Here is a 27,594-nt window from a genome sequence, read left to right on the forward strand (position 1 = left end):
GCCGCCGGGCGGGCCATGGGCGACCGCGAGCGCAACAAGAAGCGGCTGCTGGAGCTGCTGCGGGCGGCGGGCACCGGCAACGCGCACTGCGCCGACTGCGGGGCGCCAGGTAGGGGCGCGGCCCGGAAAGGGGAGGGGGCCCCGGAGGCCCGCGAGTCCCCGCCGGACCCCGGCCGCCAGCTGCTTCCGATCCCACCCGGGCGGCCCCCGCTGGATCCCAGCTCTTCCCCAACGCGCCATTCACCGGGGGACCCCATGGGGACCTGGGCGCCCTGGCGACCCTGCCCTCGCCAACCCCTCCCCGACACCCTGTCCATCTGGACTGGTCCCCGAGGTCTTCACTCTGGATTAAGGCACTTCCACTCGCGGGTTCAAACCTCGGACCCAGACCCCTGGCTGCCCTGCCCCCTGTCTCCTGTCCCCCATGGACGACAGTATGGGTCCTGCCCCATCTGCTCAAGGCTAGCCAATGCGGCGACCTCGCGCGCACCCCCACCTGCAGCTCCCAAGCAGGCACCAGAGCCGCGCCACCACCTCCCCCTACCCCCCACACACCCCGGCGCTCTTGTCCTCTCTGTTCCTCCGGAGTCCTGCTACGTCCACGTCCTGCCCACTTCAGTCGCTCGCCCCCAGCCCCCTGGACACCCTCGGAGATCCCTCACCCTGGCCCCACTGCGCGGTGACCAGGCGCGTTGCCCAGAAGGCTCCTTGCGAGTCGCTTTGTTCACCCAAAGCCAGCGAGGTCATGAGAGGAGTTCTAGTCTTAGTGCCAGGACCCTGACTCTCTGCGGGACCTACCCAGTCCTAGATCCCTTGCCTTGCCCGTTCATTCCTCAGCGCCCCTCCTGCTCTTTCGTCCGCAGACCCGGACTGGGCCTCTTACAAGCTGGGCATCTTCATTTGTCTGAACTGCTGCGGAGTCCACCGAAACTTCCCGGATATCAGCAGAGTGAAGTCGGTGAAACTGGATTTCTGGGACGACAGCATTGTGGAGGTAGAGAGGGGTCACCTGGGGAGAGGAGGAGGAGCGGGGCAGGGGCAGACTGGAAGGAGGCCAATAGAACCCCCCCCTTACTTGACTCTTGTTGTGACCCCTCCATTTCCACATCTATGTTATGGGGGCCCCACCCTCCCCCTCAATTCCCAGGACTCCTCTAAGGACGAAATACATGCACAACATTGGGGTATTGAGGAAGTTGGTAAAACAGGAGCAGAAGTCTCCTGACTCATGGTCTATGGTTTTCCTCCTGTCCTCCTAGCCAGGAAGGAGGCCACTTTGCTCTTGTGACCTGGGGGTGGAGAGGGTGCTATATTTTCAGCCCGGGTGATAATACCATTTTGACCAGAGACCTCTTCAGCGATCAGGCAACTTTTAGCTGATGGTTTGCTGGGGAGCCATGTACTGAGTGCCTTTGCCAAGTACTGTGCGCAGCACCATTGGACTAGAACGTTCCTTATTCACTCACTCAACCTGCAAGTGAAGTGACTGGCAGCCTACGGTGTGCCGGGCACTGGTAGCCTACCGTGTGTTGCAGACAAGACAGGTCTGTTCCCATACGGAGCTGACATGGGAGTGCAGGAGGGAGACAGGAAAACAGGAACCCAGCTCATAAACCTAAAGACTATTTGTGCCATAGAACATAGTATTGTCATCGATTTTTCAAGTGAGGTCCCTGAAGCTCAGAGAGTTAAGTATTTACCCAGTGACTGAATGGCAAGAGTGGGCTTGGAAACCGGCTCTCTGAGGGTCCTCCTAACCCCTGAAAATTCCTTGACATCGTCATGGACCCCTGGGAAGGGCAGGAATTGGAGTCCCTCTGCCCAAGGCATGTGATTCAAAGCCCTGTTCCTCCCACCCTGCCTGCCCTCCAGGACAGGCCAACATTGTGGCTGAGGGCTGTCTCTCCGTGCTGAGAGCTCTGCTTAGCATCCTGGCTGCAGTCCTCTGTGGGGTCAGCGCTCATTGCCTCAGATTCCAGCTATGCCCGTCTTGGAGACTTGGAGAGACTGTTGCTTCAGACTGTGACAGGGCTAGGAGAAACAACGTGCGCTTTGCACACATAGAGGCCCGGGTTCAAATTCCAACTCTGTCACTTGCTAGCTTGGGCAAGTCACCTAACCTCTCTGAGCCTCAGTTCCCTTATTCCTAAAACGAGGAGAGTCATATTGAAAGGATGGAGAGGCTCCAACGAGCCAGTGTGTGAGAACTGGTGTGCGCTGCCGTGCTGAGCCATGGCTGTTACCGCGGCTCCTTCTCCAGGCTGGGGTTCCCAGGAGCTCGGATGACCAAGCCTGGTGGGCGGCTTCCCTTCTGGGCCTGATGGCTCCTCTCCCGGCTGAGGTTCCAGCGGGCTAGTGGCCTTCTTGGTAGGCTGTGGTTTCAGTTCACGGTGGTGAAGCTCGGATATTAGCCCCAGTGCCTGTGTCTTGCAGTTTATGACCCACAACGGGAACCTACATGTGAAGGCCAAGTACGAAGCAAGAGTTCCTGCTTTCTACTATGTCCCCCAGGCTGATGACTGCTTGTGAGTGGGTGATTATTCAGGGGCTCCTACTCTGTCCTCGGCGCCCCCTCTATGGCGGGCTCCTCTACGATCTGGTCAGTGAGTGACCCGGGAAGGCATTGGGCACCATCACAGATGGTTTGGGGGAAGCCCTGATTTAGGCTCTGCTCTCTCACTGTTGCTTGAGTGGCTCACACTCGCTGAGCTGCAGTTTCCACAGCTGAGAACCTTTGTTCTGTGATCTGCCCGTCTTCCTCTGCTGGCCTTGTTGCCCACAGCCCCCGGCTCGCTGGGCAGAGGAGAGAAGCACTGGTATATTAGTAGAACAAGTGTTTCCATTGCTTCCTAACTGTGCCTAGGTTATTCTCTCGGAAGCTTAGCGTGGTGCTGACATTTCCCCGCCCCCTCCTGGCCCTTGCTCTCTACAAAATCATGTAAACCATGCAAGCTGCTAATTTGTCTGGAGCCTTACCTATATAATGGGCCCTCTTTTTGAATGCTTGGGTGCATTCATTTACTTTTTACAGCAACCTTTTGAGATAAGTACTATTGATATTTTCATGAGCTGAAGGCCAGAGGCAAAGCTGAGGCTACCTTGCCTGACTGTGTCACGGTGTCATTGGGAGACCCAGAATAGCAGAGGGAGGAGAAAGCAGCAGGGGTTTAAGACCCCTGGAAGGGAGAGCTCTCATCGGTGGGACACTGGTACCTAGACTGCTTGAGTCTCCTTCCCAGGGACTTCTTCCCATTCACCGCCAGGGCCACTGGTCAGCGCCTTGTGTAAATGAGGGGAAAGGCACCCCTCTGGGCAGACACCACCTCAGGAGGGGAATGACCTGCAAGCTTTCTACTCAGAAGCCCTCGATTTTGGTTCCTGGTCTCGTCACTACATAGCTGCCACATGGTGGGCAAGTTACCAGACGTCTCTGGTCCTTGGCATCTTCATCTCTGAAATGCAGAGAATGTGGCTGTGAAGAGGGATGAGATAATATACGAAGAGCATCTCACACCAACTGACACTTAGTAGACGTTCCATAAATGCGACTTTGAATCCAGCCCTCAGTGTGACCTTCAAATGCTGGCTGGTCCCTGATCCAGCTGAGGGCTGTGCTGGGCTCAGCTTGAGTGGGCCTGGGTCATCTTGCCCATTGCTGACTCCTCCTGTAGACATGCAGTCCTTCTGCTTCAAGAGAAAAGGAACAGGCGCATGTGTTGTGCTAGACTTTCTACTACCACTTTCCAGACATGGCTTCCTCCTCCAATTCTAAAACTCCTCGAAGTTCTCCACGTCCAGGACCAGGGTAGGCGGTGCTCTCCGTCTTGGGTCCTGTGGCCCAGGGTTCTCGCCTGTTGGGCAGGTTAAGGACTTACTTTCCTCAAAATCAGGCAGAACTTCTCATTGTAAGTGGAGACCATCAGCTTTTGCCAACCCACGTAGGCAAAAGGACCTGTACGGCTCTGGGGGTCAGACGACAGGAAGGACAGCTGTGGAAGCAAACTCAGGAAGGACCCAGAGAGGGGCTTGAGCCTGTCAGGTCTCTGACACCCTCTCTAGTTCTCATCGTGCTACCTTCTTACCTGCTCTTCCTTCATACAGCCGGGAGCAAGGCTTTTCCTGGTCCCAAGCTTCTACCTCCCAGCTTGGTCCATTTTGAGCCCAGACATCTCAGGGAAGAGTTCTCTTGATGGACCAGTTTGGCCCAAGTGCCCATCTCTAGGCCATTGCTGTGGCCATGGGACAAGGTCAGACAAACCTTAGAACATTCGAATGTAAAAGGGGAGAAGGGATCAACTAAGCAATTAAAATAGATCAACTCTTGGCTGCAGGGGTTTTCTGCAGAGGTCATTGGGTGTCAATATCCAGCTGAGCTAGCATTGAGCATGTGCATAGCCCTTTGTAGGAGCTCGGTGGTGGTTACACAGTGGGCTGCCACCCGAAAGGTAAGCAGTTTGAAACCACCAGCCACTCTGTGGGAGAAAGATGAGGCTTTCTACTTTCGTAGAGAGTTAGTCTCAGAAACTCACAGGGTCAATTGTACCCTGTCCTGTAGGGTCACTGTGAGTCAGTATTGACTCGATCTTGTAGGGTCACTATGAGTCAGTATTGACTCGATCTCAGGAAGCTTGAGGTTTTTGAGGCTATTTCTATACATTCAAAACTCTCAACAATTTTGATGCATAGGTAGGTATTTGGGGGGTATCTAAGCCACCTATGTTAATAGCATGCACATGCATGTACCACACATAGTACACATAGGGACCCCACACTTTCCAGAAAACAAAAAACACAACATATAACACACCTGCTCTTTGCATTAAATGTGGTAATGATATTGTCATATCCTGAAGCTCAGTTAGGTGACTTGCTCTTGACTACATGAAAGAGAAGAACTGGGCCCCAAGGGGTCTGACCGCATGACCACAGCCCTGTCCAGGGCAGTGTGCCGTATTTCTGAACAGGCCACAGGGAGAGAAGCTCTGGGATCCTCCCAGCTTAAGCATGTTGTGGGAGGTGGCAATGTCCATGCTCTAGGTACTGGCCTCCTTGATCCAAAGGTTGAAGTTGGGGTTGAAAAAACAGTGGTTCTTAACTGAGAGGTTTGCCCTCCATCCTCATGCGGGGCATTTTTGGTCTGAAAACTTTTGAGACCACAGGGCTGGTGGGGCTGCAACTGGCATCCTGGAAGGTGGAGGCCAGGCTGCCTCCTTCACAGCACAGGGCAGTGTCCCACCCAAAAGAATTGTCTGACCCCAGTGTCAATACGCTGAGACTCGGAAGTCTTGGGGCACCCAAACGAGCAGTCAAGTAGTTACTCTGGTTCCTCCACCCTCAGCTACGAGGGTCTTACAAAGTGACCGTGGGGAGAAAATGCAGCAGACAACTGTTGACCAAAGTTCTCTTTATTAAGGGTTTTAAAGGAACAATGGATCCGAGCTAAGTATGAGAGACAGGAGTTCATGGCTGATGGGAAAATCATGTCACCCCCAGGTAAAGATAATTTCATCTTTTTTTTTAAGTCTGTATTCTACTGACCTCTAGAAAACAAAGTGCCTGAGTAACTGGACCAAGATCCAACCATAGATGTCTCTAGCCCTCCCTCTGGCCCCAGAGGACATCCTGTGGGTTCCTCTACCTCTGAAAAGATCAGCCGCACATTCGCTGGTGGGTGTCCTATGGTCTGCACAGCAGAGGAGATGTCTGTCCGGAGCTCGCAGGGCCTTCGTACAGATTGTAGGGAGACTCTCTGGCTGGGCAGCCCAGTTAGAAAAAGGCCTCCCTGCTCTTGGCTGTAGCAGCCTCAGGGACAGTACAAGGCTTGGTAAGACTTCCTGCTTTTCTGCAGGGGACAACCTCCCTGGTGGAAATTCCTGCCCAGTTTCTCCGAATCTAGGCTGACACTGACCCAGAGAGCAAACTGTATGAAACCACTTTATGAGGTCAAAACCAACCAACCCCCCACCCCCACCCTGTTCCCATCAAGCCAGTTCTGACACATGTCACAGAGAAGAACTGCTGGGTAACGTATTCTTCACTGCGATCATTACAGAGGCAGATTACTCGGCCTGTTTCCACTGCACCTGTGGGCAGGTTCACCCTGCCAGCCTTTAGGTTGGCAAACGGTTTGTGCCACCTAGGCACCTTCTTGAGGCCCAGAGGCAGCCAATTCTCCACTTGCGAAAAGGCTAGCGAAAAGGGCCCCCATCAAGTGTCGCCCTCCAAGCCAACAGGTGCCTGCAGGCCATTCCCTGTTCCTGGTGTCAGAAGATTGTAGTCGGGTGATGTCAAAGTGAAGTTGAGTCAGAATGTTATATATTAAGACTCTTTTCAGAATCAGCCCAATTTCTTAGTACTTAACCTTAAGGGCGTCTGAGACAGCCCAACAAGCAAAGTAAGCACAGGCGTTCTTGCGCTTACTGACAGATCCATATTGCACCGTTTCACACTTGTTCACCACATTAGAGATTCCGCTTCTAGGTCTGGTTGGAGTCCCTCTCTTCACCTTCCTAGAGAATCAAAGCCTCTTTTCAAATCGACTGTCCCTGATAGGATCAGAGGACTTGTGCTTACCTTGCCTACTAGCTGCTCCGTCTGAGACAGAGGCTCTGTGTAAAGTGTGGAAAAACCAACTGAAAGTATGAGACAGCGCCGAACGGGACCCAAATGGGACGCCCGTGTCTTGTAGCAAAATAACGGAGTAAGATTGGAGGCATTTGGGTAGCAGGCAGATTGGTGAGCTGTGTGTTCAGCTGAAAGCCATGCATATTCATTCTTTCCCACCCTTGGTTGGCCAAGGTCACCGAGAAGGGTTCCTGTGGAAGCGGGGAAGGGACAACGCTCAGTTCCAGAGAAGGAGGTTTGTCCTCCTGGCCAAAGAAGGCCTCCTGAAGTACTACACTAAAGAAGAGGTAAGCTCCCCGCTCTCCGCCATCAGGGTATGCACAAGGTCGTCTCATAAGACTTTCAGGGTCAAGAGGTTCCCTGCCAAGAAACAAAGGTAGAATTGGCCCAGACGCCAATGGATTCGAATGAAACTGGTCATCAGATCAGGTGCCACCCCGAGAGGAGACGCGGTATTGGAACCAAGCTGGGTCTGTGAGGAGCCCCCCAACTAATGGCATTTATCCCGGTTCCTTAGCGGTCTGTCATGCTGAGTTTAAGACTTTGCCACCATCTGGTCAATTGAACATGTCTTGACAAATGTCTGATTTCTTCCTTGGTTTTTATGCTCCCTCATTGAAAGGTTAACAGTACATTATGTAAGGCCATTGGTATGAGAAAAAACAAACAGAAAGAAGATGATGAAGGGGTAAGAGAGCAGACCAGGGAAGGGTCCCTTCCTTCCGCATTAGGCCTGCATTTTAATCCGTGGACCCTTGTGGATGAGGAACCCTGGTGGCACGGTGGTTAAACACTCAACTGCTGATCCTGAGGTCAGTGGTTCAAACCCACCAGCCTTTACATGGGAGGTAAACTAAGGCAGTCTCTGCTTCTGTAAAGATTTACAGCCTTAGAAACCCTATGGGACAGTTGGATTCACCAAGGAATCGGCTGGACGGCAGTCAGGGTGATATGTCCTGGCGGGGAATATTGGGTCGTATGATGCCCTGGTGGCATGGTGGTCGTGGGCTCTGATCCCCAGCTTGACCATTCACGCCCCCCAGCTGCGCTGAGACTTAGGAGCTCAAAAGCCCTAGACAGGGTTGCTATGAGTCACAGTTGACTCAATGGCAGTGAGTGTGGTTTTTGGTGCTTCTGGTATGCAAGAGTGCTCAGGGCAAACCATAAAAGTGGTGTGACATTCGAGCAGGGTCTACACTGTGAGGAGCGAGTTGTGTCGGGAGGACAGAAGCAGCAGAGGGAACTGTATGTTCCGAAGCCCTGAGCATGGCCGCAGCACAAATGCAGATGAGAAAAAGCAGCCCTTCTGAGTGGGGGCGGCCCCCTGGGCCCAGCCTGAGCAAGAAGGCTGGAATGCGGTTCTTACTCAGCCTTGGGTTGTCTGCAATACACACATTGAACTGCTCAGGCAGAAGCTCTGGGCCTAGCTCTGAGGTGACAGAGTGTGGGGGGCCCGAAGGGATATCAAGGAGGTCAAAGTGAGTGATGCAGAGTGAGTGTGGGCAGGTGAGAGGGCCATGAGGTCAGATAGTGGAGGGCCTTAGAAGTCAGTGTAAGATGCTGGGTTTAAAAAAATTAGCTTTATTTACCGTATATACTCATGTGTAAGCTGAGTTTTTCTGCACTTTTTTTTTTTTAAGCAAAAGGGAAGAAATTTATTGGAGCCCATATGGGAAACCCTAGGGGGGGCCCAGCATACCCTACTGTGTAGGCATGCCCAGCAAAGAGTCATACCATTCACTGTATCCCCGTGTCCCAGAGGAACTCCCCTTGAGCCAAGCCCCAAAGCCCCAGGACTGGCTGGGGGTGGGGACTTTCTGCACGTTTTAATGCAGTTTTTGTGGTAAAATTAGGTGCCTTGGCTGATATTCAGGTCGGCTTATACTTGAGTATATACGAAATTCATTTAATTCACTTATCATACAATTTCACACAAGCCAATGACTTATCTGTAACCATCACCACATTCAATGTTAGAACATTTGTATCACTCCACAAAGCACACCTACCCCCTGAACACTTTGTAGATATGGAATCATAGATATGCACTTCTTTAATAGCCTCTTTCACTTCATATATGTTTTCAAAGTTTATGTTGTAGTATCTACGACGACTTCTTTTTTATTGCTAGTTTGTATTCTCCTGTCTGGATATACCACGGCAGATCTCTGCTGATGGACATTAGTCCCTTTTTCCATTTTGACTAGTGTGGATAGTGGTGCTATGAATCGTCATGTCCAATTGCTTGATTACAGGTTGGTTTTTTTCCCCCCTTGAGTGTATCTGTGTGTCTATCTATGTTGGAGTGGAATTACTGACCCATGTGCCGTCACTAAGTGTTTGAGGAACTGCCAAATTGCTCCCCACAGTGACTGTCCATTTTACATTCCCACCACCAATCGACAAGGGTCTCCTTGTGTCCACACCCTTATGGATGCCCCGTGAGTGTGCAGAACTGTCCCAGGGTGGTTTCGAGACCTGCATATCCCTGGAGGCTGTTGATGCGGAGCACCTGCTCACTTGTATCTTTCCTTCAGAGAATGGATATTCAGATCCTCTGTCCATTTTTATCTTTAAAAAATCATTTTATTGGGGGCTCGTACAGCTCTTATCACAATCCATGCATCAATGTGTCAAGCACATTTGCACATTTGTTGCCCTCATCCTCTGTCCTTTAATTGAGCAAATGCTTTCTATATTCTGTATTTCTATATTCTATATTTCTATATAGTGCTTTCTATATTCTAGATACAAGACCCTTATCTCGATAATTTGCACACACGCACACACACAAAGTAGGCTTTGGCATTTGCACAGTGCACAGGGGTGGGCGGGTGAGCTGGGGCGTCACGGAGGGCCATGAGCAGGGAAGTGAACCAATTTGTCATCAACATTTTATGGGGAGCAGCAGCTGGGAGGCCCCCTTGATCAAGAACCAGGTGAGGCAAAATGGGAGGAGAGTGGTGGCGGCTCCAAAGGAGAGTCGGAGATATTTTGGCGCTCGCTGGAGTGATGAGGATTTACTCAAGGGTTGGATGGGAGGCGTGAGAACGGCGCGAGGCATTGGCCTCTGCAGCTAGAAGGGCTGCCCTGTCATTTGCTGAGACGGCAAAGACTTAGTTCCCTTCGGGATGATCACGAGTCATTTTTAGTTTGAGGCTTATGAGTCATCCCAGTGGGGACATGGAGAAAGAAGTTGGATTTGTGAAGCTGGAGGTCTGGGAAGAGCGGGAGCTGGAGGCCTTAGCACCATGCCTGCGTCAGCACCGACACTGGCAGGTTCCCCTACAGAGTGTGGACAGATGCCCGAGGAAGAGTGGGTTTGCTCTCTGTGCAATGAGCCACCTCAAAACTTAGTGGCTGAAAACGCCCGTGTTTCATTTCTGACCATCCCGTGGGGCAGGAACTCTGGCGGGCCTGGCTCGAGAGGTTCTATGGGGCATGAGCTGGGTCACTCCATCTGCAGCATACTGATTGGAAGAATAGTGACCAAATTCGGGACTTTTAAAATTCTTTTTTCATTTTCAAAATTTCTCTTAGAGAAGAAAGGAAATTTCTCACCAAAGGAAAGTCTTCTAGCAATCTTCCAATGTAGCCATCATTACCATAAACCCATCTCACTCTTAGTGTGTATACAAATATGAATATACTATATGTTAATATATAGTACATAATATGCTAATGCAACATTACAGACTCACATTCAACTGTTTATGTCAATAGTTTCTACGAGGCCAGTACCTCCTGTCCTGAGACTGGCCTTTCTCACATGTGGATATCATGGGCATTTTTTCTAAACGATCCTATAAACACATTCAGTGATATTTGATGGTGTGAAGGTACCATGATTTATTGAACCCATTGTCAATGATGGACAGCTAAACCACTTCCTCCCCCTGCCCGCCCCCAGCCCCAAATCCCCACCGTAAGCAGCACTACAAGGAATACCTTTTGATGGGAACATTCGCAGTGTTCCAATTATTTCTTGGGATACATTCTTAGATGTCAAATTGCTGGGTCAAAGCCAAACACGCAGCATGTTAACAAATATGACCAAATTTCCCTTTAGAAAAGACTGCTCACCTGAATTTTCTTCAATGATGGAAATGCCTGAGCTGTCCCATCCCCTAGCCACCAGCCATCGCTGGCTAACAGCTGCCACATTGGATAGCCAGATCTAGCGTGTTCGGGTCACTTCTTGCGCTTATCAGCTGGGCAGGAATGTACGCAGGCACTTCTTCCCATCCTTTAGAGCAGCGGTTCTCAACCTTCCTAATGCTGCGACCCTTTCATACAGTGACCCCCCCCAACCATCACATTATTTTCGTTGCTACTCCATCACTGTCATTTTGCTACTGTTATGAATCGGGCAACCTCTGTGAAAGGGTCGTTTGACCCCAAAGGGGTCGCGACCCACAGGTTGAGGACCGCTGCTTTCGAGCTCTGAGTGTTCCCTTGCTGGCGGTCAGCATCTCCACTGCCCTCTTCCTCTCTTTCAGGGTAAAGGCCCCAAAGCTGTCATCAGCATCAAGGACTTAAATGCCACCTTCCAGACAGAGAAGATCGGGAACCCGCACGGGCTGCAGATCACCTACAGCAGAGAGGGTCACACCAGGAACCTGTTTGTGTATCATGAAAGTGGCCAGGTGAGAGCACCAACGCCCGCCCTTCTCACTTGGTGACGTGCTCAGCTGCCTCTTGAGATTGGATGCTGCTCTTTTCCTTAATCTGTGGTCACCTCTGGGTCAGGGGCGAGGTGAGTGGAAGGGAGAGTGGGATCAGGGAGGGGAACTTGGCAGGCATCGCCCATGGGAGTCTGAAGCTGAGAGGGAGTGAATAGGAGTGGTGCTTGCCGGGCTCTGAAGCCTGGCTTCTCGTGCTCTCCTGGGCTAAGAGCATTGACTTCGCCTGCGAGCTTGTCAGCGTCTCCTCCCCAGCCCAGCCCTACACAATCTGAATCTGCACTCTGCAAAATCCCCATGTGATTCCCTGTGCATATTGACACTTGGGAAGCACTGATCAAAGGTCCCGGAGATCAACTCAGCCAGAGAAGGGCCGCCTAAGGAGACGGGCCCAAAGCACGGGCCTGTTGATGGGGATGGGAAGGTGTTTATCAGAATGAGAAAGAGCGATGTAGAGGCTGACACTCTGTGACCCTCTCTTTAAGCCAGGCACTGCTCAAAAGAGCCCTAATGGCACAGTGGGTTACTCCTTGAGCTGCTAACCACAAGACCAGACTTTCGAAACCACCAGCTGCTACATGAGAGAAAGAAGAGGCTTTCTACTCCTGGCACAATTGACAGCCGTGGAGACCCACAGGGCCACTTCTAGTCTGTCCATAGGGTCGCTACGAGCCAGGATGGACTCGATGGCCGTCAGAGGTTGGCTTTGGCGTGGACACTGTTCGTGGTGACTGGTGCACATCATCTCTCAGTCCTCAGAACAACCTTGGAGACGTTTTATCCCCGTCTTCCGGAGACGGGCATGTGATGCTTGGCAATGCAAGCTGTCACCCAGGGTCACACAGCAGATGCTTCCCAAGCCCACCCAGCTCCCACGTTCCCATCTCCCGTGATGCTGCCGGGGTGAGCACCGTAGCAGCAGAAGCCAGGAACCAGAGGCGAGCATCAGCCTCCCCAGGGGCCCTAGGTGACAGTAGAAGGTAGGGCCGAGGCTGCCTGCCCCTCGGCAGGCCGAATGCTTTCTTGGGCACGTGGACAGGGGCCTGACAGGTGTGATCTGCCAATCAGAAGGTGGAGTCTGAAGAGCAGGGATTTGGACTCCTCAATGGAGTCACTTGGGTAGGCCTCCTCTCCTGATCAGGTCTGCGTCTCTGTGAGGAGCCGGGATTAAAACACTCACTTTGAGACTTTGGGACCATGGACCATCCACTCTAACACAGGGAGGGGCATGCCACACAGGAGTCTATTTGTGGCTATGGGCGAATGACTGTGGCAGATGTCAAAGACAGGCTCTGTGGGCATTTTCAAAGCGGTGTCCGCTTCTTCGGTCGCAAGTTCAAGTGTCCACCTTTCAGCGCCATGTTGCTGAGGATACATGTCTCATCCCCACGGAGATCCTTCTGGAGCACCCGCAGTGTCCGAGTACTCTGCTGGGTGTTCGCATGGGGCAGGTGGGAGGAAACCGGGCAGAACCATGGGTCTCAAGGAGGGAGAGACGGGAGACTGGGGGCAGCACAATGGATGGGGACGTGGCCGTGCTGCGGACACACAGAAGACATGTCAGCCGTGTAGTTGGTCAAAGAGGCCTTCTAGAGCAGGGGTGTGAAACTCAATTAAAACGCCAGTCATGGGGTGCAACAGGCAAGATTCCACGCGGCCACGTCACATTCACAAATTTTGTTAAATTTATATTTTGAAGTGAGGATTCAGGAATATGGATAGGATCATTAAAACATTATATAATTGCTTTTACGTAAACACTTACTTTATTTAATGTGTTTATGAAACTAAAATTATTCTTTTTTACCCGAAACTTGCCAGCGCTTTCCTCCTACTAGTTTTCACTTACCTCTTATGTTGTGACCAGAAAATATAACAAAGTAACTAATAAAAAACACAAAATGTTGGACAGCTGACAAACGGGATGCACAATCGTAATGGCTTCCCTCTAAAAATGTGAACTAGCACTGCCGCTAGGGATGATTTGTAATAGCACAACCCAGAGTGCTTTTGATAGCCTTTTCACTGTTGGAATGTTTGCAGCATGTGACACTGAGAGTGGTAGACATTTCCCTCCCAAACGTCGTCAGAACTGAGTCAGCATGTTTATACACGACCACAAGCCCCCAGGAAAGGCACTGGGTCACGTGTATACTTGTCTTCAGTAGTTAAAGGTTTAAAGAGGGAATTAATTGTGTGTACGGTATTGCCTCGATCTTCTCTAAGTGCCCTCTGGGTGGTGTAAATGGTTAAGCGCTGGACTACAGCCCAAAGGTTAACAGTTCAAGCTCATCTAGAGGTGCCTCGGAAGTAAGGCCTGGTGCTCTGCTTCCAAAAGGTCGCAGCCTTGAAGACCCTCTGGAGCATAGTTCTTACGCGGCAGCCGTGAGCCTGAACCAACAGCAACCTACCCTCTCGGCACTGGCAAGGTGCTTGTGTGAGCCCCAGCTGGCCTAGCTTGCTTCTTTCCTGCAGCTGTCAGTCCCCCTGGAAACCAGATGGGGTCAGGCAGCTGTCATGAGCCTCTAGGCCCCTGGACCCTTTTGTCCTCCCCGGGGCAAGTACAGAGTACACAATAGCTGAACCTTTGTGCCCCAAGCCTGCCATCAGGCCTGGCCCCCGTCTACATCTCATCAGCTGTCTGTCTGTCCTTCCCATTTAGGAGATCGTAGACTGGTTCAATGCCCTCCGCGCAGCCCGCCTGCACTACCTGAAAATGGCCTTTCCCGAGCTTCCGGAGTCTGAGGTGAGTTCAGAGTGGGCCCCGGTCTCCGCTTCTGCGTCGCCTCTCTGTCCCCTCTCCCTCTCCTTCTCTGCTGACCCTGCAGACACCCAAAGACCAGACTAAGCTTGTAGGCAGGACCTGGAGCCCTGGGACTGGGGCACCACAGAGGGCAACCAAAGACTTTTTTTCCTGGGAACCTGGTGGATATGATGTCACTCGACACAAAGTACACCAGCCCCCCACCCCCCGCTTTCAGGATGTGCAGTCGCTAGTCAGAATTTGAAGGGGCTCACAATTTTGGCATCACTTTTTGATCTCAGGTAATGTGCCCAGATCCTGCACATGCTGCTTCCCAAGCGATTTTGATTTTGTCTTGTAATCCCTTCCATCTAGTGATCTGGTGGAGCGTAAGTTAGGCAGGGATGATTATTCCCCTGGGAGATGAGAGACCACGTCCTGGATGGTCAAGTGTATAACTTGAAGGTGAGCTTTCCACTCTAACACCCCCGTTGCCTCATGGTATTCAGTCAGGGAGCCAGTGGAACTCGCCCCCCAGACAGCTGTAACAGAGACATATCTCCCTTCTGTGGCCAAGTGTCTGATCATCGTCCTTAGACAAATGGGGTGCCCAGCTGTATCTCAGCCTTGTCCAGGAAGCCCGCTGGGGTTGGGCAGAGGGTGACTACTTTGAGCCAGGCCACCTGGGCTCTCCTCAGCACTCCATCACTAGCCTGCTGCGTGACCAAGGCAGGTCTACAGGACCTCTCTGCGCATGCTTCCACATCAGTAAGCTGGTGATTGGTCTGGGCCTCTCTCAGGACCTCTGTCATCGCTGAGGTGCTGTGCTGCGGTCCCTGCTGGAGGCCCCCCTTAAGTGGATTTGAAAAATTCTGGTGGCATAGGATGTTAGGCACTTGACTACTCACCGCAAGCTCAGCAGTTCAAACCCTCCAGCAACCCTGCTGGAGAAAGATGAGGCTGTCTGCTCCCATAAAGATGTATAGGTATACTATAGGTTGTGACCTATAGGTCAAAATCAACTGGATGGTAGTGGATTTTGTTGTTGTTTTTTGCTTCTTTTTTTGTTTTAATTGGATTTGTAGGCAATAGGAGTGGGGAGAACATCCAAACTCTGGGGTTTTTTTTTTTGTTTTTTTGTTTCAAATGGCTAGGTCTTCCTTGAAATCCTAAATGCTCTTTAATTTCAAGGTTTATGGGTGTTCAGACAGAACAAGGGACTGCTTTATGGTGTAAAACCAGGAAAGGTGTGTGGCAGGGTTGTATCCTCTCCCCATACTTCTTCCGTCTGTATGCTCAGCACATAACCCGAGAATCGGGAATGATACACATACACAGAGGACTCGCCGCACTTGCTGATGCAGATCAAGGATGACAGTCTTCAGCCTCAACTCAATGTCAACAATCCCCCAATCCCCACAACTGGACCAATAGGTAGCATCATGACAAATGGTAAAAAGATTACAGTGATCAAGGATTTTATCTTCCTTGGATCCACAATCAATGCTTATGGAGACAGCAGTCAAGAAATCAATTGACGTCTTGCATTGAGCAAATCTGGCACAAGACCCCTCTCTCTTAAGTGGTAAAAAGCAAATAGGTCACGTTGAGGACTAAGGTGTACCTGACCCAAACCATGTGTGTGAGTCTGGGTAGACTAGAGAAACAAATCCATGGACACACATGTGTATAAGAAAGAGATTTATATACAAGAGCATTGAACATTGAGAAAACATCCCAGCCCAGTCCAGATCAAGTCCATAAGTCGGATATTAGTACATGTGTCCGATATCAACCTATAATGTCCTCTTCAGACTCACAAAACACATGTAATGATGCCAAATGCAAGATGATCACAAGCCAATGGGTAAAAAGTCTTTGTGTCCGGTGACATTGTAAGCATCTCAGCGCTGGCAGTGGTCTCTCTGTGGCTTCTCCGGCTTCAGGGGTCTGGTTCCATCCTTGTGGCTTGTCTTCTGCAATGTCTCCCAGAGCGTGGGAGAGAGAGAGAGAGAGAGAGAGAGAGAGAGAGAGAGAGAGAGAGAGAGAAAGGTGTCTTCTGCCTCCAAGGAGGAAGTACCAGATTTCCCAGAATTCTCAGGAGAAGGCCCTGCCCACAGAAGTCTCATTGGCTATCTCCAGATTGACAGCCTGGACTCCACCCCTACACTCAATCCTTAAAATGACACCAGATTACATGACCCAACCACACCATGGTATTTTCAATCACCTCATGTGAGAAGAACCGATGCATTTGAATGATGGTCCTGACAAAGACGACTGAAAGGACATGGACTGGCAGAACAAAGGAGTCTGTCTTGGAAGAAGTACAGCCAGGATGTTCCTTAGCTGGGAAGATGGCGAGACTTTGTCTCCCATTCCTTGGACATGTTATCTTCGTTGGCAAAGGACATCATGCTTGGTAAAGTAGAGGGGTGCGGAACAAAAGAGGAAGACTCTTGGCAAGCTGGATTGACACAGGGTTCTAACAATGGGCTCACACATGACCATGACCGTGAGGCAGTGCAGGGCCAGGCAGTGGTTCATTGCGTTGTACAAAGGGTTGCTCTGAATCAGAAGCAACCCGACCACACCCAACCACCTCACAACACCAGGGCCTCGGGGCACCTTAGTGGCTCAGGGGAGCGTCTGCACCTTCCGTGTGGGAGACCCGGTTGCATGCCCCACCAGTGCAGCTCACGTGTAGCCACCACTTGTCTGTCAGTGGAGGCTTGTGGGTGGTGACGCTGCTGAACAGGTTCAAGGCAGAGCAGGATGAAAGGCCTGAGGGTCGACCTCTGAAAATCGATGGCCCCAGTCAGGCAGGTGGCATGGGCCCATTGAGTGGGGTCCACATGATTCTGGGGCCGACTGGGCAGCAGCTAACAAGGACATGTGTCTGACACAGGGGCGTGGGCATCTGCTTCAGGCCCAGTGAGATGGAGACAGTCCCTAAGAGAACTGGGTCAAAGTCCTCCAGCCTGCTCAGTCAGCACTCCGAACTGGCCAGTGCCGCTCCTGTGGGCAGGCAGTGCCTTGGGAGTGCTGACTGCAGGTTGCCGGGAAGGGGAGGGGGGGGGGACAAAGTGCAAATGCTCAGCATTATTTCCTCTGGGCCAGCTTTCCAACTCTGCTGACCCGGGGTGGAGGAAATTGGCCATCCGCCAACGTCTTCTAGGTCCTCTGGCCTCCTTCATTGCTCCTTGTTACCCCCACCTCACTCGTTTTCCTCCCGGCCTGCCTCTCTCTTCCCTTGCTTCCCGCTTTATCTCCAAGCCTGTCTCTCAGGTTTATGGGCCCGCATGGCTGAAGGCAGGGGAGGTCCCGTGGGGCTGTGGTCTGGTTATAAAGACCACCTGGACTCAGTGTCAGAGAAGCTGATGTGTTACTTAGGGCAGGTCACCTCACCTTTCTGAGCTCTCAGTGTCTCCTCTGTCACCACGGGGACATTGTCCTCCAACATGGTGTACTTCCCCTTGTACCGGTTGGTTCCCTGGACTAGCCCTGCTCTGGCCCACGGTTAGGCTACTGAGCGGATGAGGGCTCTCTTTCCTCCAAGTGGAAGAATATGAAAGCCCATCCAACATTTTAGGGAAGATGTAGTATAGCTTCTAATGTTTGTTTTATAATATATTTATAATATTTTTTACTGACATATCTTACTCATTCCAGTAGATGCCTGTACATATAGTTGTGTTGTTCGATCCCATTGGGTGAGGTGATACAATCATCAATGCAGTCAACTCCCCTTTCACCCCTTTCTCCACCCCACCCACCAACCCCCAACTCTAATTTCATTTTTGGCTCCCAGCAGTCTCCTTTCAGATTCCCCACTGGGTGCCCAGGTCTCACCTCCCTCGCCCTGGCTCTGAGCCCAGGAGCCTTAGAGAAGCTTGTCTGTACCCAGAACCGTTTGCTAGACTTGCCGTGGTGTGACCCCCCCCACTCCCACCCCACCCCTGGGCCTAGGAGGCCAACATCAATTCCTAGAAGATGCTTCTATAACCACGGAGTGGTCAGCAGATCTTAAAGACTGCTAATCATCTCCTTATAGGGCAAGGGAAGACAGGTCTAGAGAGGCACAAGGTCTTGCCAAGGTAGCGTGGCTTCCTGACTTCACAGTTGGAATTAGAACCCAGAGTTCCTGACAACTTGTCCAAGGCATTATCTTCTTTTGGGGTTTTATTTTATTTATTAATCATGTATTTATTAATCGGGAGCTCTTACAGATATTGTCACATTCCATAGTTCCATCACCTCAAGCAGTTTTGTACAATTGCTACCAGGAGCGATGTCTTTCTTCTTGAGCTCCTTGATATCAGATCCCCTTAGTCCCCTCCCTCTCCCACCATAGCTCCCGGGAACCCTTATTCTTTTATTTTTCTGTAATAGGTTTTTGGGGGGTTGCCATATCTTACACAGTGCAATATATCCGTTCACATACACTTCTGTCGTTCACTCCCATGGAGTGGGGTTTAGAGTCATCAATGCTACCAGCTCCCCTTCTCCCTTTCCCAGCCCCCTCCCTCTTCTCCTACCCTCCGGGCACCATTGCTCCTATTACTGTTTCTGAAGGGTTATCCTTCTTGGCTTTCATGTACTAAGTGATCTCAAATACACAAATGAACATATGCAAATCTGATATGATTAATGAGGTAAAACAAATAAAAACCATAAGAGTAAGGGGGGGGAGTATTATGTGGTTACGGGGAGGACAGTTAGGGGGTTCATCAGTGCCTTACTGCACCCTGGATTTATCATCCCTTCCCCGTGGTCCTTCTGAGAGGGACTGCTCCATTATCTTGCAGGTGGGTTTTGGGGTCTCCACTACAGCCACGCCCCTTCACATCAATTTGGTTGCATGTTTTTGAACTTCTGATACCTCTGCCCCTTGACACGTCATGATCACACAGCCTGGTGTGCTTCTTCCATGTGGGCTTTGTTGCTTCCCTGCTAAAAAGCTGTTTAACTATAGTCCTTTAAGACCCAGACACTATATCTTTTAATAGCTGGGCACCATCAGCTTTCTTCACCACATTTTCTTATGCACCCGTATTGTCTTCAGGGATAGTGTCAGGAAGGTGAGTACCATTCAATGCCACATTATTAGAACAAACCATTCGTGTACTGAGGTAAAATTTAAGTAGAGGCCCAAAGTCCATCTGCTTCCTTGTTGCATTTGCATATATACATGCAAATATACATATTTATATTTTTTCCTTTCCTAATTTTTTACCCTCTTACCCCGCTCTTATGTTTACCCATTGTTCACCTCTCAGTAATTCCTCTTAGATACAATTCGATTGATCAGACATGACCAGAAAAGCTACCCCCTCCTCACCAGCAATCTTAGAGCACTTACTATTCCCCTGGACCCATCATTGTTGGTTCCCCGCTCACCTCCCTCTTCTTGCCCCTCCCATGCCCCCCAAGGCACTATCTTCTTGTTTACTCTGCTGCTGCCTGCTGCTGCCTCCTTTAGCCCTGTGTCAGAATCTCCATGGTGGCCAGGTCTTGACCAGAGGGCCCCTGAACATACGTGGCTGCTGTGTTTACAGCATAACAGTGCAGTGAGGGAGGACTGGCTACCATCTGTAGCCCAGCATGTGACCCAGCTCTGTACCCAACCAACCACAGGGCTTTAGGACAACCCCTGGTCACGTCTTTATAAGTACCAGGAGGATGGCATTGGGAGCTTCCCAAAGTTCATGGAACGAGACTGAAAAGATAATGGAATTTTCCACCAACTTTTTGAAATCCCCCCTCCCCCATATCTACCTAACTTGCAAGGTTGTGAAATAGCACCAGTGTGGCTGTGGAGAGGAGGGTGCAGGAGACACCATAAAACTTGTGGCTAGAAGGTGATGGCAGAGCCTGTGGGCCCCAAGACTGGGCTTTTCAAGTGCAACCAAACATGAACTTTGAAGCTATATAAAGGTCATCATGATAAATATTGTTTTTAAAGAATTGTCAAAAAGCATGGCAGAAGGAAAACGAGGACCATCATGGGATGTTACCAAAATGACACCTTCAAGGTAGCTGTGGATGAATGTTCAAGGCCTTTACCAGGGTATTTAACAATTCTGCATGGCCTTAATGTAGTGTGGCTTACATTTTGGGAAGGAAAAATAAAAAATTGGTCAAAAAGGCATGAATAGGAGCAAGTGAAGCAAATTGATATTTTATTTGACACTATAACCTCATTTCATGTAGAAAATGGAAGTTGTTAAAGGTTTCATCTTGCCTGAATCCACAATCAATGTTCATGGAAGCAGCAGTCAAGAGATCAAACCTCACATTACATTAGGTAAATCTACTGCACAAGGCCTCTTTGAAGTGTTGAAAAGCAAAAATAAATAAAATGTTGAAAAACAAGGATGTCACTTTAAGAACGAAGATGAGCCTGACCCAGACCGTGGTCTTTTCAGTCACCTCAGGTACTTGTGAAATTGGACATTGCATGAGGGAGACCGAGCAATGGGGAGCCTTTGTCTCTCCTACTTTGGACATGTTGTCAGGAGAGACCAGTCCCTGGGGAAGAATGTCCTGCATGGTACAGTAAAGGGGAAGCAAAAAGGGGGAAAGCCCTTGGCAAGATGGACTGACGACAATGGGCCCAAACAGAAGCACCGATGTGTGCATGGTGCATGCCTGGCAGCGCCTTGTTCGGTTGTACATAGGGTGCTGTGAGTCGGAACCAACCTGACCGCACTTAACAACAATAACCTGTAGAAAATGACGTTTGGATATTCGGTATTTTATTTGCTGAACATTGATGTTTGTTTCAAAACAAAAACTTTCACCCAGACCTTCACCCACAGTTGTTATTGTTAGGTGCTGTTGAGTTGCTTGACTGAGAGCGACCCTGTGCACAACATGAGGAATATGCTTTCTGGCCCTGAGAGGGTCTCCTAGGTGTCTGTGGTGGTTACATAACCTGTTGCCGATCTGAGACTTGAGTTAAGGGGTGGAGTCTAGCCTGTCAATCAGGCTGCAGTTTGAGGACCTCATTTGGAGGTGCTCAGGAGATACATACTCGCTGGAGATGAGACACTCACTCACTCCCTGTGAGACATTCTTGTTGAGAAGACACATGGAGCTACACTAGAGCCCTGGAGCTGAAGGAGCCACATGGAACCCCCGCCAACACTGAGATCCTACCACCACCACTGGATCCGCAAGACTTTCCACCCACTGGCCTGCGATCTTCCTGCATTCAGCATCATTGCATGGCTGCGTGAGTCTAAAGAGGAATGTATGGACTAGTATTGGACATATGGGCTAATATTGGACTTGTGGACTGGACTGGGATGTTTTCTCAATGTACAATGGCTCTTTTATAAAAGCTCTTTCTTACACACATGAGTGCCTATGAATTTGTTTCTCTAGTCAACCCAGACTAACATAGCCTCTTACCGGCCTCCACACTCTGGTGATTGAAAAGCCAGAAATGAGTTCCGTGGCCCACAGCCAGGTCGTGGACTCTGGCCACGGGAGACCTCGTGTGTGTCAGAGGAGGATGGTGTTGTACAGAGTTTTCCAGAAGTAGATCACCAGGCCTTTCTTCTCAGGCTCCTTTGGGTAGACTCAGCCTTGTAGCCTTTTGGTTAGCAGCTGCCGAGCACCATGACCATTTGCATCCTCCTGGCGCTCCAAGGTTACTAAAGGACGCCTTAAACCCGGCCCGGCTCGGCTCAGCCATGCCGGCGAGTCCTGCAGACATCTGGGAAGTGCCATCTGGCTCTGTTGAAATATTAATATCGCATCCATTCCACGTTCCAAATATAACCCTGTGAGCCATGAGCACACATCCTTCCTCATTCAAAACAGCCCCCCTTTGGGGCAGACCCGTGCTGTGGGGGGCCTCGGGTGCCTGCGGTGTGAGTCAGGGGCTCAGCGTGTGTCTCTCTTCCCACAGCTTGTGCCTCTCATCACCAGGAATTACCTCAAACAAGGCTTCATGGAGAAGACAGGTCCAAAGGTACAGCCTGCCATTCCCTTGCATGGCTCACAGGGCCCTCCTTCCCAAGGGTAGTGGGACTTAATTTGGGAGGTGGGGGCCTGGGCACCAGGGAGAGGGGAGGGGGTAATGGCGCAATAGTTGGCGAGCTCCTGGGTTGCGGGCCCAGCGGTGCTGGCACACTTCTCCCTGGCACGGGCATCTCTTCTTCCTGTCTTTGCCACTGTGGTGACATGGCTACGAGGGGGCTTCAGTCCGTGGGAAAATGGAATGAAAAGGTCACGAACGCTTTGAAGCCCCTGGTGTCTTTGTAAGTCAGGGTTTGCCTTTGGAACATTCTTCCCACGCATGATTCCGATTCAGACGTCCTCTCCAGGTGTCACGCTGTCCACAGTCCCCTTACTCTTTTCCCAAGTTCCCCATCAACCTCCCCCATTCCCCCCTCAATCTTTTTTTTTTTTAAACAATTTATTAGGGGCTCATACAACTCTTATCACAGTCCATACATATACATACATCAATTGTATAAAGCACATCTGTACATTCTTTGCCCTAATCATTTTCTCCCCCCTCAATCTTAAAAGGAACTCAATTACCCCTAAACAGGCAGTCCCCCTTTGTCCTGGAACCCACAGATCAATTTCAGGCATCATCCACTTGTCATACACATCACTGGCCTCTTCTCACCTGGATCCCCCTCTGCCTGACCCCACCCCATGAAAGCACAGCCAGAGAAGACTCAGGGGTGGTGGCTTAGGTATGCTCAGAAGGCTCATGTGGCCCGTGCTGCCCAAGCCAGACTGGGGTTAGCACCTGCACTGAGAAAAAGACCCCACCACCAGCACATACCCCAGCTGGGGTACCAGCAGGGTCCACATAAGCACTTCCCTCCCCTGCATCACATGCCCTTCCCCCAAACTCAGACCAGGCTCTCTTTTTCTGTGGAGCCTGCCCCAGCCTCCAGGGCGGCCCATTCCATGGGCTTCCAGAAGGAAGGGGAGTCCCCTTCAGAAGGCCCAGCTGCTTCTGAGCCCCTGTGGGTGAGCCAGAGGCTGGCCCAGCAAGGGCCAAAAGCTGTGGGGGAGGGGGGAGATGGGGGGCGGAGGTGGAGTGGGGCGGTGAGGGTAGAGTGGGGGGCGCTGAGCTCAAAGTTAGAAGTCTGGGAGGAGGATGGAGAGGAGTGGAGAGAACAGAAGAAGGGAGGGAGAAGGCAGAAGGAGGCCTAAAACTGGCAGCAGTCCAGTGATTTGTTTTTAAGGTGGTATCTGTTGACAGGATGGTGGTGAAGTCTGCGATGGAAGGTGATAGTGAGGCAAGCTTGCAGGCTTCAGACCAGGCTGCTTGCTCCCCAAGAGCAAACCCCACCCATCCCCATGGCATTTGCCCCAGACATAGAATCTGGCCAGCACTTTCAGCCTTGCTGAGAAGTGGCCACTTCTGATTTTCCCAGCTTCTTTTTTCTCGGAGACTTCTGGTTCACAGCTTGAGAAAGAGGGAAGCACCCCTTTCAACCGGAGAAGGCAGTGTCTGCAGGCAGCAAGACAGAGAGCCCTCAGCCCCTGTCCCTCCCCGCGGCGGGGCCTGGAGGTCAGGATGGAGACCGCAGGCCAGGCAGCTGCTCTGGCTTGGTCTGGGCTGCCTCTTGACCTGTGTGCTCAGCATGTGCAGCCCTGGTAACAGGTTCCCTCTTTTGCAGCAGAGAGAACCTTTCAAGAAACGGTGGTTTGCCCTGGACCTGCAGGAGCGGAGGCTGCTGTACTACAAGAACCCACTGGTAAAAGCCATGCTGGTCCCTTCCCAGGGCCTCCCCGCTGGGCAGAGAGAGGGGTGGCCAGAGGGAAACCACTGATAGGCACATGGCCCAGCCGGGAGCCCAGGACTGGGGAAACCTGACTTGCAGGGAGCTTCTCTTGTGCCATGTCCTGTGTGCAGACTGTGCTGAGCCAGAGGCCGTTCTCCCCTCCCACCTGCAGGAAGTCTGGGCTTGTGTCCACAGTGCTGCTAACTGCAGCTAAGTCAAGTTGAGCTTTGTCTCCTCGTCTCCAGGTCTCACCTCTGCCCGAAGAGTCTGGGAAGTGACGCAGTTAGTACTTAGTCGGGGCTTTGGTCTCAGCCCTGCCATTTGTAGATCCATGCCTTCTGGACCAGGTACTTAGTACCCTGGCCTCAGTTTCTTCTCTGGAAAGCAGAATTACTAACAGCGCTCCCCGCTCAGAGGTTGTCACGATGATTCAAGGCGTGTTAGAGACATGCCCCTTTGTACTGCGCTTTGGCAGCTCCTGCAGATCTGTAAGTGGAAGGTTTGTGGTAACCCTGGTGAACTAGTTTCTAGAGCAGTGGTTCTCAACTTTCCTAAGGCCATGGCCCTTTCATACAGCTCCTCATGTGGTGGTGACCCCTCCAACCATAAAATTATTGCCGTTGCTACTTCATCACTGTCATTTTGCTACTTTGCTTCCTAATGTCGTGACCCTTTCATACAAATTATTTCCATGGCTACTTCATCATTGTCTTATGAATCGGGCGACCCTGTGAAAGGGTCATTTGATCCCCCCAAAGGGGTCACGACCCAACAGGTTGAGAACCGCTGTTCTAGACTCAGCTGGACTAGGAAGAAAGGGCTGGAGATCTACTTCTGAAAATCTGCCAATGAAAACTCCGCAGATCACGATAGCTCAATCTGTGACTGCTCACGGGGGTGGCACACGGCTGGGCAGCATTTGGCCTCCTGGTGTGTGGGGTCACCACCTGTTGGGGCCCGGATGGATGGCACAGTAACATTATTTTGACAGATGGATGGATGCGGTTTATATTGGGCTTTGAGCCTTTTCCAGTTCTGGGTCCAATATAGCAGAGATCTCATTAGGGGAATGCCCACATCCTTTGACCAGAGAATTTTCTGGAGCTGCCAGGCTTACGGCAGGGCCCTGCCCCCTCTGTTCGTTTTCAGGATGCCTTTGAGCAGGGCCAGGTTTTCATTGGGAGCAGCGAGCAGGGCTACGCCGTCTATGAAGACCTGCCCAAAGGCGTCCGGGGGAGTCGCTGGAAAGCTGGCCTCACCATCGTTACCCCATTTCGGAGATTCGTCTTCACCTGCCCCACCGAGAAGGAGCAGCGGGAATGGCTGAGGAGCCTGCGGGATGTGCTGTCCCACCCCATGACTCCCCTCAGCATCCTCAGTAAGATGTGGGCGCTAGCTTCTGTTCCGATGGCCAAGGGCAGAGGGCGGAACCAGGCTCCTCTGCTTCGGCTCAGCGAGCACCAGACCAGTGCCATCGAGGCCTTTCGACTCACAAAGACTCCACCTGTGTCAGAGTAGTGCCCTGTCGGGTGCTCGGTGGCTGATTTGGGGGAAGTAGGACGTTTGCCAGAACTTTCTTTCCAGGCACCTGTGGATGGACTCGACCTGCCAACCTTTCGGTTAGCAGCCAAGTATGCTAGTTACCTGGGTTTTGCCAGGATGCCGGAAAAGAGTCCTGAGACCAGAGTTGTGACTTTCTGCCAATGAAAAGTACAATCAGTGCACATTATTCTCGGAAAGCCTTCTTCTCTGTCCGCCCCTCCGTTCTGATGGGAACAAAACTCTGTTAGCATTTTGAGGTGTTCAGCCCTGGCGGAACGATCAGTGCTCTTAGGAGAGACCTATCTGTACTCCACTCAGTCTAGGGACTGCACAGCCCTCTCTCTCCCACCACCCCTTGAGTTTCTTTTCTTGAGAAAGCCCTGGCCCATGATTAGTTGAGGTCCCCACCCACCAGATGGCTTCTGGGACCCAGGACTCCCCCCCACAGAACGCGAAGGCTCTTTTTAGTACACGGCTTTTCTGGGGTTCTCCCTTCTGTTTGCCTCTTTCTGCACCTCCTCTTCCTCCTTAAATGAGTCACAAGTGGGCTTCCCTCACACTGATGGCCCCATGGGGGAAAAAGGGGGGATGATCTGAGCTCCCGAATGCGACTTCTGGTCTGGCCTGGCTGCTGGGCCATGGAGGAGCGGCCCTGTGCCTGGGAAAGGACAGGCCGAGCAAGTGACCCCACAAAAGCCCCGGGGAGCGGAGCCCTGGTGACCTGTATGCGTACAAGCTCTCTTCCTCCTCGGACCCCGTGCCACAGAGCCAGCCTTGCGGACTCATGTGAAACTTGTTAGCAAAAAAAAAACAACAAACAAACTTGTTAGCAAGGCTGGCCACTTGGTCCTTGCTGTTCTGTCTGTCTGTGCGTCTTTCTAGGATGTTTTTTTTCGATCTCTGTGTCTCACACTCTCTGTTTCTGTTCCTTCTCTGATTCTGATGTTGGGTCCCCTCTGTCTCTCGCTCTGTCCGTCAGCTTTGTGTTGATTCCCCCCCCACCCCCATTCTGGATCCTTCTGTCATGGATCCTGCCCCCCTGCCGGGTCCCTCTCTGGTGTAGTGACCCCTTTTCTCATTTCCCAGCAGCTACATCCGCAGGGAGTGGCCACAGCACCAGGTGACCTGGGGACCGAGATGCTGGCTGACCAGTGATTACTCAGGGCTCTTGGCTGGGAAGGAGAAGATCTCACCGGGCTCCCATTGCCCAGCAGGTGCGCCCTGCAGCCAGCGGCCATCTCTGCAGTGAGATAGACCAGACGGAAGCCATGGCCTTTACCGCTGGCCGCCTGGGTCTCATCTTTCTGCCCCCGAGGCATTCTGTGGGTCTGGTAGATGGATGGACATCTGAAGTGCCTTCCAGACCTGAGCCCTGGACTTCCTCACAGCCAACAGGGGGCAGTGCAGTGACGGAAAGGACCTCAGCAGAGTGGCGCTTGGGCCAAACAAGTGTTCATTCTGCACTGAATTAGGAGGAAATCACCAGACAAGCCCAAACTGAGGAGCTCTGTGTGAAACAGCATCTGTCCTGGCCTCTGCACATGTGTCCATAGTATGGAAAATTAAATAGCCCGGGACCCGTTGCCGATGGAAGGAGGTGAAGGAGACCTGGCAACCCAGTGCATTGCTGATCCTGGAGTCCATGTGCCTATTTACAGACGTGGCCACTAGGGATTCTGGGTATGGATGTTTGTTAATGAACAGGATTGGAAGCTTGTGAGCAGTACGCTGTATCTGTGTAAGAGAACACTCTTGTTCCTGGAAGGTACATGTGAGATATGTAGGGCAAGATGTAACTATGCTTGCTATTGATTCCTAAATGGTGCACACAAAAATAGAGAACTTCTGTATATAACTGTCTTTGTAGTTTTGCCTTTTCCAGAATGCACATATTTGGAATCATATAGTATATGAGGGGGTAAACCCCCATAGATTCTTTTTCCTCTAAAGCTATGTATTTAAATTTGTTTTTCGAAACAACCTTATCACCTTCAAAGTACTCTCCATTACACTTCATACATTTGCCAAATCTGCAATTCCATTCTTGCAAACATTTTTTCAAAGTCATCTATTTGGATGGCTGACAGCACTTCCCTCATTTGTTTTTCTTCATCCCTTCTACATTGGCAAATCACTATCCTTTCATGTTCCTCTTCAAGGAAGCAAAAAGAAGTCGCTGGAGCGAGATCGGGTGAGTAAGGTGTTTGGGGCAAGAGAGGCTTTTTGCCAAAAACTGGTGCAC

At 51.2% G+C, this 27,594-nt stretch overlaps 1 protein-coding gene across 1 annotated transcript; it reads left to right on the forward strand.

Annotated features, from left to right (window-relative positions):
* On the forward strand, positions 1-27,186 carry ADAP2 (ArfGAP with dual PH domains 2). Its single transcript, XM_075559249.1, has 10 exons — positions 1-109; positions 864-994; positions 2,434-2,525; positions 5,414-5,493; positions 6,799-6,911; positions 11,124-11,270; positions 13,969-14,052; positions 21,968-22,030; positions 23,706-23,783; positions 24,960-27,186. Exons 1-10 carry the CDS (start codon positions 16-18, stop codon positions 25,326-25,328), a joined length of 1,251 nt encoding a protein of 416 aa, XP_075415364.1. The 5' UTR covers positions 1-15; the 3' UTR covers positions 25,329-27,186.
* Positions 27,187-27,594: the final 408 nt, after the last annotated feature.

This window comes from Tenrec ecaudatus, chromosome 10 (assembly GCF_050624435.1).
Source record: "Tenrec ecaudatus isolate mTenEca1 chromosome 10, mTenEca1.hap1, whole genome shotgun sequence".
Taxonomy (NCBI): Eukaryota; Metazoa; Chordata; class Mammalia; order Afrosoricida; family Tenrecidae; genus Tenrec; species Tenrec ecaudatus.

What these genes read in the sequence shown, in the direction of transcription:
- ADAP2 (XM_075559249.1), top strand. Translation starts at nt 16, where the DNA reads ATGGGCGACCGCGAGCGCAACAAGAAGCGGCTGCTGGAGCTGCTGCGG. An exon ending in CGCCGACTGCGGGGCGCCAG is followed by an intron (nt 110 to 863) that starts GTAGGGGCGCGG and finishes TTTCGTCCGCAG; the next exon opens with ACCCGGACTGGGCCTCTTAC. An exon ending in TGTACTACAAGAACCCACTG is followed by an intron (nt 23,784 to 24,959) that starts GTAAAAGCCATG and finishes GTTCGTTTTCAG; the next exon opens with GATGCCTTTGAGCAGGGCCA.